This window comes from Ruditapes philippinarum, unplaced genomic scaffold (assembly GCF_026571515.1).
Source record: "Ruditapes philippinarum isolate M1 unplaced genomic scaffold, ASM2657151v2 ctg75_1_1_1_1, whole genome shotgun sequence".
Lineage (NCBI taxonomy): Eukaryota > Metazoa > Mollusca > Bivalvia > Venerida > Veneridae > Ruditapes > Ruditapes philippinarum.
Genome location: NW_026859947.1, coordinates 620,911 through 633,664, shown reverse-complemented (window position 1 = coordinate 633,664; position 12,754 = coordinate 620,911). Strand labels below are relative to the sequence as shown.

Here is a 12,754-nt window from a genome sequence, read left to right as displayed (position 1 = left end):
ATGCCGGTAATTTTACTTTGAGTTCCTTCCGCAATGTTTCATGAAATAGAATGTATTTATCACTAACTGTTCATACTCGTACTAACGATGAAATACTCAATTTACCACAGAATAAAAAGGCTTTATTTGAAGAAACGGATTGAATTTTCATCTGAACTCCAACAATTTTATTTATTCATTTATTGCTTGCACTGCTATTTTGAATAATATTTCTTTATAACATATTTTTAAATCAAACATTGAAAGTGAAATGGAAGAATTTTTATAGAACCGTATTTTTTCCCTGAAAATAGAATGTCCTTCTCACTCTGGCATATGAATTATTGAATACAGTCCTCCATTTTGTTATAATAATTACATATGATATTTAACCATTTAAATAGCAATGATTTTATAAATATGATAGATAAGGATCAAATAAGCGATATGTAGAATATTACATGAAAAACTTTGACAGTATCAGAGAAAATATCTGTATAGATAACAAAGCAAGTATGTCTATTTGATATTTGAACGATTTGATGATTTAATCGTATACGTGTATATTTTACATTGCTATTCAACTTGAAGGTTTCTTATTGAATTTCACATGTCTGAGGCAAAACAAACCCAAAACATTTAAAAAGGGTGAACAATTATAGCTTGACTTCTCTAAGTCAGAATATAGCTTTTGTGTGTGTCACAAGTGATACTATGTCGACGTAATAAGTGATATTAATATAAAGAAAATTCAAACATTATGTTAAAGATATATTATGCTCAAACTTAAGTTAAAATTTTTAGTCATGAAACTTTATTGAACTATAGGAAATTCTAACTGAATTTGTCTAATTTGAAAATAAAAAAGAATGAATAATATATGAACGGGAAGCTGCGTTTCCTATTACGGAACAAGTAAAGTTGGATATTTCTTAAAAAAAAATCTTTTGAATGACAATATACATGTATATTCACATTGGGACCACGTTTATTATGTAATGTTTTAAACACAACATATGTACTTTGTGTGCATGTTTATTTTATATTTACAAGAAGACTGTGTAGAAATTATCAATATTTTCTAATGTCATATTCAAGCATAGTATATATTGAACAGTTCATTTACCTCAAACATCTGATGTAAATCGAGTTATTGAAAGAAAATCGTTTAAATGCCTAAGCAAAATAGAATGGTTCACATATATAACCAGTGCCAACGTTCTTATTGTGGACGGTAGTTTGACAGAACGGTCCATGAACAGGCTCAATAATTCCCAGTCTGCAACATTTTTAAAATTTCCGTTTAGGACTTTTTGTGGGAACTAATTTCTCTTTTTTATCGCCTCATCATCGCTGTTTGTGCCGTGTAGAGGCTTTAAAAAGTCGATTCTTTGTGTGAAGTCAAAACGTAATTGTTTATTTCATATTTACAAAGAGGCTGTTAAGTAATTATAAACTAGAAGTGTCCATAGGACACAGATGCCCCACACGCCATTGTTTTGTCAATCTTATGAAAATCAAATATTTTAAATTTTTGGACTACATCTGCCACAAGTTGAAAACTTAAAATCAACGAAGGGCCATAATTCAATAAAATTTGGTCGCAGCAAAGATTCCTTCCTAAACTACCATCTACACATTAAGGTTGTTCATCCCTGGAAGTTTAAGCAAAATCTGTCATCCGGTTTCAGAGGAGTTGCGTTCACAACATTTCTACATAGTATATTGTGAAAAAATCAACAAAGAGCCATAATTCTTTTAAATTTGGTCGCAGCAAAAATTCCTTCCTTTACTACCGTGTACACATTAAGATTGTTCATCCCTGAAAGTTTAAGCAAAATCTGCCATCCGGTTAAAGAGGAGTTACGTTCACAAGATTTTGGGACGGACGGACAGACGGACGAACGAGCTGACGGAGGGACGGACAAGTGCAACGCTATATGCTCTAACTTTGTGGGGGCATAAAAACTCTAATTTCAGATTTAACCATTCTCAAAGCAATATCTTTGTATAAATGAATAATGTGTTATTTTGAATTTCGAAGCATATGCAAGTGTGTTCATACAGGGGTCATCATGGAAAAAAACAACAACAAGAAACAACAACAAAAAACCTGTTACACTTTTTATTACTTTGGATTATTTATACAAATGTTCATAGGAGCGTGATATATTTTATTTCGGACCCAAAATTTACAATAGAGAAAGTTTTTAGTACATATATGTCAAACCCCAACTTTGTTAGATCTCTGGCAGGACTCAATCCCGAAGCGGTTAGAGGCAAGTTGTTAAAATTCAACGGCTTAAACAGCACGTCAACAGCCACCTTATGGTGTAACTTAATTCCCTTAAATATATTGGACACTAAGAACAACAATAAGTTTTAAATTCTGAGTAGACATTTTTTTAATAAAATCAAATAAATCAAATTACATATCTGAATAGAATATACATGCAGATAATAAGATCATAGAAAAATAACCCGAGCAATCTTAAATATTTTATCAAGTCAAAGTAAATAAACACATTTATCAATATTAGCAACTTATTTGCATTTTCAATGTAATAAGCATTTTTTTTTCACTCATGGCCTAATAGCATGCTGTTATGCATGTAAGAGTATATGGCTTTTTACTCCGCTAGTTTACCTAGAATGTCATCATATGTGATAATTAACACATTTGCTTAGATTTAGCCTGACGTTGAAACTTATGCCATAATTGTGTAAATCAACAAATAGCAATATGTCTTTGATATAAATGTATAATTTTATGTATAATTATATAAGAAATAATCAAACTATTTCAGCTGAAATAGTTCATGTTGGTTAATTAATTTGTCATATGATTCTGACTATATATATGAAAGAGATAAACAACACACAAACAAATGCCTAAACATGTCTTTCACACATATGATGAAAGGAATACGACAAAAAAACCTTTCTGTTAATGTCAAACCCTATGTCAACGTATTATAAACATTGGTGTTACATAATAAACTAGTATATATAAAATGTTATTAAGCATTTAGTTACGCGCATGTGTGGCTAGTTTTCACCAAATGTTTTAATACTATAATCATCTTAAGATATGAGGAAACCAGGAGGAAACATGAACATTAGATCAACGAGATCAACAGGTAGATAATATAAAGAAACATACTTCCCTCATTTGACTAAAGGGTGGCCTTAAACAGTTAAGGCATCTCTTAGCTCTAGGAGGTTGGACGGTTCTAACATCTGAGGTTGCTTACATTTTAAAACAAACGAGGTTAGCCAAAATCATCGTCCTTGATTCGGCGTCATATGTCGGTGCGCCGTAAAAAACAATACAAAGCATAACAAGAAACATTTTCATTTTACATAGCTACATTTAGTCAGTCCTGCGCGTTCTAATTTCTTAAAACCATTTATGTCTTACAATACTGTAATAAATACATAGACAGCTGTTTATATTCACATTATAATCTTAATTGGTACGGCACTTATTCAGTCTGATTGAATTTTTACTTGCATGTTTAGCAAACCTTAATCACCTTAATGGTTTATTGGTAACAATGATAATATCATCTAGAATATTCATTAAGTTTTCGTTATCCTGTATTCTTTTAAATTGCCATGTACTTAAAGTTACTTCCTTGTGCGTTTATTTGGTGTCAAGTGTCTGATCTAATTTGAAAAAAGCGGCGATTCGTCAGTAAATAACGGCGGATCCGTTATAATGGGAAGGCTTTGCAGAAGCTTAGCCCAAAACTGATTGTCTGTGTACTGGATGTAAACATGCGTATCCATATAAATTTTTAACTCCTTGCAAATAATTTTAGTGTCTAATTCCTCTAACACAATTAACACCATGTTAATATTCCTGTCTCTCAGAAATCTCATGTGAGCTTCACGAAACTCCATGTTACACCACGTGCTTCTCAGGAAATTATTAGAAATGACAAGCAAAGTTGTTTGACTGGATTCAATGGCATCCAGTATATTTTCAGATATTGTTAGACCTGGTTTAAAGTTTTTCTCACCAATACATACACTGTATGGTGGATCGTGGTTCTCAAGATAATCAACAATCTTGTTAACAACATCATCGTCCTCACATGAATGAGGAATGAAGATATCGAATGACAACTTGCGTAGTTTTCTCCTCCGGCAGCAATACTTGCATATATCAAAATGGGATATCATGAACACTTGTATATTCTTAGATTTATAACACAATATTATAAATACAAGAGCGACAAATATTACTGAGCCAATCACAATAAGTACTTCGTCGGTGTTTGTTAAAGTTTCGCAAATAAACAAATTGTCTGGTACTTCAATTATCGGTTTGTTTTTGCCTGGCCCAGTTGCGCATCTAATGTTATTCTGTCGTAAAATGTGCTTTTTGTTCGAATGCAGCCAAGATTTCATCCAACGTGTATGGCAATCACAATTAAACGGATTGCCATCCAAAGTTAAGACCTGACCATTGCTGAAATTAAAGTTTTTAAACGATTTTGGTATCGTTTCAAGTCCGTTGTCATTGAATAATAAAGCATCGAAAGTGGTATTTTGTATCATGTCAACAAACGATGTTTCAATGGTTATAATTGCACACTGAGATACATCAAATTGTGATACATTACCAAGATATGCTCTGGAAGAGACTTTTGTCAATTTGTTGGATTTAATATTGATGTTAATCTTTCTAGCAACTGGACATGTCATTGGAATGTTACTTTCAAAATAATTTCCATCACAGCGAATGGTGACAAGGTCAAGCGCTGCAGTCTTGTTACATATACACTTATTTGGGCAATTTACATCAACAGAACAATTAAACTGATTTTTTGGAACTTTGCGTAGCATCATTCCTTCAAGACTTGAAGGAGACCCACATGTCACTGAAAATAAAGGGTTGTCTGCATCTATGTGCCTAAACGTTTTAAGAGCGTCTGCTAATGGGAACATTGCACAATCACAAATTAAAGGGTTAAAACGCACATCGAACCCGCAGTTCCACAACCGGTATAATTGCACCGGATTTGAAATATTTAACATTTCGAAGTAATATTTTATGTTAGCAGTTGTGATATTATTGTGAGTTGCTACAATTCCCACAGACGTGTTTGGTGTAAAATCTTGTATCGTTATATTCGCTGAATTAGTTATTCCTGTAATAAAATTTCGCGAAGCATTAACTATTAGCCTCACATCGTCAGACAGTTTCAGTTTACTTAGCAAACTTAAATCTAAAACAGTGAGACTATTATTTACTAAATATATATATCTTATACTCTTCATTCTTACACTGAATGTTCCATTTTCTACAAATTTTAACTTATTATTTCCAAGGTAAAGATATTGAAGGGATTGTAAGCAATCAAGATCCCCTTTTCGTAAGGCCTCGATGTCATTATTGTCTAGAGAAAGAGATGTTAGTTGTTGACAGATGCCTTCGATTCCTTCAAATGTAACTTCCGTTATATCGTTGTTTGATAAATCTAAATGCACAAGATATCTCAATATGTTTAAATACTTTGGAATATTACTCAAATGACTATGCCATAGCATCAATTGCTCAGTGTATTCATAGGTCTTTAAACATTCTTTAATTTGTTCATCAGTTACACCATTTTCTATTTTCAATGTCGACAAACCTTTATCATAACTGCATTCAAATGCTTTATACAATGTCTTCTCGAAGATAGCCAAATCATTTGCTCCGGAACACCTCATCAACAAAAGGAGTGTTACTAAGATGACCATGGCCATTTTGTTCAGGTTTGAATGCTCATCTGTTGTCCAAAATCAAATTATTCACCGATGATGCTGATTCTCTTTAGTTATATATAAATGCATTACACACCTCAAATATGGTGTGCTCCAAAATGATCAAGTTTTAAAGCTCATCTTTTATCCAACATAAAGTTATTCACTGATGATCCTCTTTGGCTGTTTATGCATCACGCACCTCGACTCTGATGTACGTCTATTACAGTAACCTTCCTGAAATCAAATAAAGCTGTTTGTACAACCTTTGCAAGAGAAGTTGATGAGTTTATATAAATATACGTCATTAGCGAACAATTAAGTCCATGTAATTATATGCCTAGCACTTTCCGTGTTGCGATTAATAGCTATGTATAATAAACATAGTGTGATGATTCGTTCTGGCAAAACTTCAACGATATAATAAAGGGTGTTTTACATTTGGGGTATGAATGTGCTGTTAAGCCGTATCAAGTATCAGTTATTCCAATACAAATTAATAATGCTATTTTAGAAAATTCGTCATTCAATGACGAATGCGATCCAACCATAAATAAAGTTTTTTTTGCCATATAACCCTGTCTTGTGGATTGGTCTACATAACGCATGTAACCAACGCCCATGCAATATCATTTATTTTGTCAATATCTTTAAAACGTAATCAGTGATTTGTATCAGCAAAATTTAGAAAAGTTACAAATAAACAAACGTTGTGTTTGAACTAAATAAAACGTTGAATTAACTATTATTTCGCGTTAGTGCAAATGTATATAGAACACACCTGATATACAAAAAGATATTTACATTTATACAATATTGTTTTCTTAAACACAACAAGAGAAAGCATATAAATAAAGAAAATAATCTCGTAAAAAAGAACAATTATAAAAACGCGAAATGAATAAAAATACATACGAAACATTTTAAAGATTAATCCACTTCAATTTTAGTGTCTTATAAACAAGCACTAAGGGTTAGTTTAAGTTCTCTTACCTAAAGGTAAATCAAGAAATAGTGATTTCTGATTAAAAAACCGTGACACGCAATTTGTCAATGTTTACTGTTAGATGCGTTTCAATAACTTTGAATTGAATATAGGCTTTCAAATATTAATATATCGATCAAACAATTCAATATATTTCAATCTGTGCTACCATTGAGCAGATGTTAATGGAAATACTGAACTTCCTTGTCGAATACTTGAACTTTTTTATTCTATAAGAGTTATTAAAATATCCTTGTAATTACACTCTTTATCGTTACTTTATTTTGTTTTAAGTACTAGTGTAGCAGTTATAAGATTATCCGTGAGAAAGTATCTGCATTTAATAAAAATCATCAAATATGGTTTAAGTTTACACGATTGCGTTTAATTCTTTTGTTAAAGTGCAGACTGAAAGTATCAAAAAAAAATTTTCAAACATAACATTATATTAGGGATAGGCTTCTGTATTTATCTATTTTAGGGTGATTCAGGGGTTTTGAACATTAAACAATGAATGGTTTTGTGGATTTTAGGGCACTCCATTTAACATATTTATCGTAGTAAAGGTCAATACAGTATAGATGTTAGTTCAGGGTATAATATGGAAATGGATTCATTCAACATAATTATTTTTATCCTTGTATATCGTTTTCATATTTATAACAATCAGGCTGATCATGATTTGCTCTGTGATTATAAAAGATTGCATTTTAAATCGCACATCTGTTGATTGATCAAAACATTATGCACTATCTAAAACTGAAATTCCATTTTCCTGTCCAAAATACCTTGTGCACTTTTCTATTTTTGTTTGGTGTCCCACTGGGCATCTTGCCGGTGTGATCCCATGTTGCTACGCCGAGTGAGAATTATACGTTCTGGGTAATAAACACCGCCCTTCATTTTTGATATATGTTTATGTATCAGTACCGCTTAAAAAGATTATACAAACATAATCTTCACTACTCACTTTCATTTCATTTCTTTCGCGAAATAGAAAGTCTTTATTCTTTCATGGAAAAGAGTAAATATAGCTCTGCAATACATTTCTGAAAATGATATATGCCCTTTGAAACATTTATAACGACATGAAATGATAAGTAAAAATCACATGGTCTATCTGAAGAGGCAATATCTCGCACGATCCAAGCATCAGCTTAAGCGGTATTCCATCTAAAAGAATCACTGACCCATGAGAACAAGAAGGTTCATGATTTATAATTTTAAATATTGCTATGACAATGCATTTTAACCATAAAAATGTATTTAATGATACGTTCTGGGTAATTAATTTTACGGATGACAATATCCATTATTATACCAGTACAAATTTATTATACCAGACATGGTCGGGACTGGACAATTTCCTTCTGATTGGCCAGGATTTAAGGCATGGCCGTTCTTATCTTACTTATAATGATTGGTGTAGAGGGCGGGACGGGGGGAGGTGTAATGCAAGTTATTGGTTACCTGTTTATTTTGTACTTGAAAAAAGCATCTGGAAAAAAGTGATCCCTCGGAAGCATAAATCACAACAAAATTAAAAGAGAATTGCAGACTCGGTTTTATTGAGTCTGCACATGAGTGATAATGAATACGTGCAGCATCCTTCAAGCCACACTTGCACCGGCTTGAGGAGCGGTACTCAATTCTCAACCCCGCATGGTGCTGGCATCAATGATCCCGAAGGACCAGAAAATATAACAACACTGAAGTGAAGTACGGGACAACTTTTTACAACTACCACACAGCACTTGACACCTGCTGTTTTGAAGTATAAAAATCTGGCAACAAAGTGATCCCTCGGAAGTATTAATCGCAACAAAATTGCCAGAGAATTGCAGATTCGGTTTGATTGAGTCTGTACATGAGGGATAATGTATACGTGCAACATCCCTCGCGCCCCCCTAGCACCAGCTTGAGGAGCGGTACTCAATTCTCAAAAAATTCTGGAAACAAAGTGATCCCTCGGAAGCATTGATCACAACAAAATGACAAGAGAATTGCAGACTCGATTTGAATGAGTCTGTACATTAATAGTGCTAGCATCAATGATCCCGGAGGACCAGAAAAATATAACAACACAGAAGTGAAGGACTGGGCAACTTTTTACAGCTGCCACATAGCACTTGACACCTGATGTGAATCTTTACTTTTACTTGATATCAATTTTATTTTTATAGCTATTGTTAATTAGTAAAAACTCACACAATTATATGTACTACTTTACTTTAACAATTAAAAAGATTGTAACGCCAACGGTTACCCAAAACCATCTTTGAAATTCCTGTTCTTGTTTCAGCGCCAAAATTATGTCTCAATTTGTGTTAGTGCGCCGTAATATATATAAACAAACTGGGATTACCGAAGTAACTAAATAACTTTGATTTCCGTAGTATTACTTCGTCTGATTCCGCAGTATGACGGAACCGCCCGAATTGTCACGATTGCAATCGGAACTACATCGGCTATTATCATTAATCCGAAGAGTGACGGAAAGGGCCGAAAAGTTGCGATTGGCACGATTGTAGCTGGTTTCCCGTTCAATCATGCACTTACAAATGTAAGCAGGAAACCACCTTACCGGAACAACTTTTCCAAAACAGATGGCAAGCCAACAAATGATTTTTTAGCTCACCTGAGCATGCTCAGGGTGAGCTTTTAGGATCGATGATTGTCCGTCGTCCGTCGGTCGTCGTCCGTCATCCGTTCACATTTTGTTGTTAACACTCTAGCGGTCGCATTTTTGCCTCAATCATCATCAAACTTGGTCAGGATGCTAATCTAGTTGATAGCTCGGATGAGTTCGAACATAGGTCATCTGGGATGAAAAACTAGGTCACAAGAGCTAAAAATAGAAAAACCTTGTTAACACTCTAGAGGTCACAATTTTGCCTCAATCATAATCAAACTTGGTCAGGATGTTTTTCTAGGTAAAAGCTTGGATGAGTTCGAACATGGGTCATCTCACATTAAAAAGTAGGTCACCGGAGCTAAAAAAAGAAAAACCTTGTTAACACTTTAGCGGTCACATTTTTGCATCAATCATCATCAAACTTGGTCAAGAAGCTTGACTAGGTAATAGTTCGGATGAGTTCGAACATTGGTCATCTCGGATGAAAAAGTAGGTCACCGGAGCTAAAAATATAAAAAAGATTGTTAACACTCTAGGGGTCACCTTTTTGCCTCAATCATCATCAAACTTGGTCAGGATGCTTGTCTAGGTAATAGCTTGCATGAGTTGGAACATGGGTCATCTCACATGAAAAACTAGGTCACCGGAGCTAAAAAAAGAAAAACCTTGTTAACACTCTAGCGGTCACATTTTGCCTCAATCATCATCAAACATGGTCAGGATGCTTATCTAGTTGATAGCTCAGATGAGTTCGAACATGGGTCATCTCGGATGAAGAACTAGGTCACAAAAGCTAAAAATAGATAAACCTTGTTAACACTATAGAGGTCACAATGTTGCCTCAATCATCATCAAACTTGGTCAGGATGTTTGTCTAGGTGATAGCTTCGATAAGTTCGAACATTGGTCATCTCGGATGAAAAACTAGGTCACAGGAGCTAAGAATAGAAAAATCTTGTTAACACTCTAGTGGCTACTGTTTTGATCCAAATATCCTGTAAATTGGTCTGAAAGTTTGTTTTGATGATTTCTAAGTCAAGTTCGAACATGGATCATCTTGGATGAAAAACTAGGTCACACCGCCCAAATATGGTAAAACCTTGTTAACATTCTAGTGGTCGCATTTTTTCGACTCAATTATCATCAAACTTGGTCAGGATGCTTGTCTAGGTAACTGCTCAGATGAGTTCGAAATCGCATGTGAAACTAAGTCACGGGAGCTAAAAATAGAAAAATCTTGTTAACACTCTAGTTGCTACTGTTTTGATCCAAGTATCCTGGAAATTGGTCTGAAAGTTTGTTTTGATGATTTCTAGGTCAAGTTTGAATATGGGTCACCTGGGTAAAAACTAGGTCACACTGCTCAAATATGGATAATCCTTGTTAACACTGTAGTGGTGACATTTTTGACTCACCTGTCATGAGACTTGGTCAGAATGCTTGTCTAGGTAATTGTTTGGATGAGTTTGATGGGTCAGGTGAGCGATCTAGGGCCATCATGTCCCTCTTGTTTTAAATAATCATATAGTATAGTCAAACATATGTATATACATATACATATCTGCCATCTGCACATTTCAAACTTTGGAAGAGCACTGGACAACAAAATATTCGACTTATTTTGGAAAAGTTTTGAAATAACATAAAGAACAACAACAACAACAAAAAACGGTATGGAAAGTTGTTTTGAAATGTGAATGTCTACACAAAACATACACAAAATAGAGCAAACAAGAATCACTAAAAGAAAGCCCAAATCGGCAAAATTGAAAATATTGCAGACTCGGTTTGACTTAACCTGTTCATGCCTGTTAAGCCTTGCTACAAATAACGTCAAATGTTATTTAAAAGCTTGGAAAAGAAACAATTAACATTTCTCTGCGAATAATTATGGATCACTGGCATAGTTTTCGGCAGATGTCCTGTTCTTTTTTTTTTTAAGTATTTTTTTTTCTTCTCAATAGCAAATAGTTCATAATTAAGACAAACGATGTGAGCACAACATTTCAAAAATTAGTAATTATCATTTTGTTTTTGTTTGATGTTTTTACTTTATTTAAACATAGAATTACTTAATGGCTAAAGTAAAAACTGTTTAATGGGATGCGTATTTTAAAAAAAATTCCTGTCGAACAAATTAAAACATTTACACAGTGAAAGCATGCCTATAGATTATATTAATTTATCTTCATTGTGTTTCTTATATTCATACGAAATAGCATGATGATTTTTTTCTCTTCCTGATAGAGTGAGATAGAGGATGAAATATTTCCTTCAACTCATATTTCTGTCATATCCAATTTTCCTAACCTAATAACTAAATGGTAAATCGATATAATTATATTGGTGGAGTTTATAAGATAATGCCTTTCAATTCAATAGAAATATATATCATTGAAAAATATCCCATTACAAAGTTATTACCTGTTTTTAGTCGTTAAGTCAACAAAGAGGTGATTATTACGTGTTAGTCCTTAAAATTGCGAGAGTGACATAAGATTTTATTTTTGAACCAGGCCAAAATAGTTTTACAATATTTGAGTAGGTTACGCCCCAACAAGATAATTTAAGATTACATGCAACTTGATCAATATGCATTCTTATTTTATGTACTTATTCATTTTTGTGTCGCCTCTACGGAGTAGTGGCGACATATAGGGATCACTTCTCCGTCGTCTCTCTGTCCGTCCGTCTGTCTGTCTGTCTGTCCGTCACAAACCTTGTCCGGACTACTCCTCATAAACTACTGGTGCAATTTCATCCAAACTTTACAGGAATGATGAGTACTAAGTCTAGTTGTGCATATTGTCAGCAGTTTCCGGTTCAATGATTTTTGTTAGAGTTATTGCCCTTTAATAATTTTTAATTTTAAAGTTTGTCCGGACTACTTCTCTTATACCACTAATGCAATTTCAATGAAACTTTACAGGATTGATCTGTAGCTCAAGTCCTTGCGCATATTGCACGGGTTTTCCGGTTGAATGATTTTTGGCCGAGTTATGGCCCTTTGATAAAAAGGTTTCTTTTTCTATGTGTTGCCAGATACACAAAAGCTTGTCCGGACTACTCCTCATAAACTACTGGTGCAAATGCATCCAAACTTTACAGGAATGATCAGTACCAAGTCTAGTTGTGCATATTGTCAGCATTTTCCGGTTCAATGATTTTTGTTTGAGTTATGGCCCTTTTATAATTTTTATTTTTTAAGTTTGTCCGGACTACTTCTCTTATACCACTAATGCAATTTCAATGAAACTTTACAGGATTGATCTGTAGCTCAAGTCCTTGCGCATATTGCACGGGTTTTCCGGTTGAATGATTTTTGGCCGAGTTATGGCCCTTTGATAAAAAGGTGTTTTTTTCTGTGTGTTGCCAGATACGCAAAAGCTTGTCCGGAC

The 12,754-nt window shown here is 33.8% G+C and overlaps 1 protein-coding gene and 1 long non-coding RNA gene across 3 annotated transcripts in view; one reads left to right on the top strand and one right to left on the bottom strand.

Annotated features, from left to right (window-relative positions):
* LOC132758380 (uncharacterized) overlaps positions 1-12,754 on the top strand; it is a 79,629-nt gene that overhangs the window by 18,765 nt on the left and 48,110 nt on the right. The window lies entirely within an intron of this gene.
* LOC132758379 (protein toll-like) lies at positions 2,367-6,815 on the bottom strand. 2 transcript variants are annotated; one of them, XM_060750054.1, is made up of 2 exons: positions 6,730-6,815; positions 2,367-5,973 (listed from the first exon to the last, which is right to left on the bottom strand). In XM_060750054.1, exon 2 carries the CDS (start codon positions 5,737-5,739, stop codon positions 3,649-3,651), a length of 2,091 nt encoding a protein of 696 aa, XP_060606037.1. In that variant the 5' UTR covers positions 5,740-5,973; positions 6,730-6,815; the 3' UTR covers positions 2,367-3,648. The 2 variants fall into 2 exon arrangements, with proteins under 2 accessions (XP_060606037.1, XP_060606036.1); XM_060750053.1 differs by having other exon boundaries at positions 6,652-6,788.

Bases quoted from the DNA above. Each gene is read 5' to 3' on its own strand.
- LOC132758379 (XM_060750054.1), bottom strand. From the start codon at position 5,739: ATGGCCATGGTCATCTTAGTAACACTCCTTTTGTTGATGAGGTGTTCC.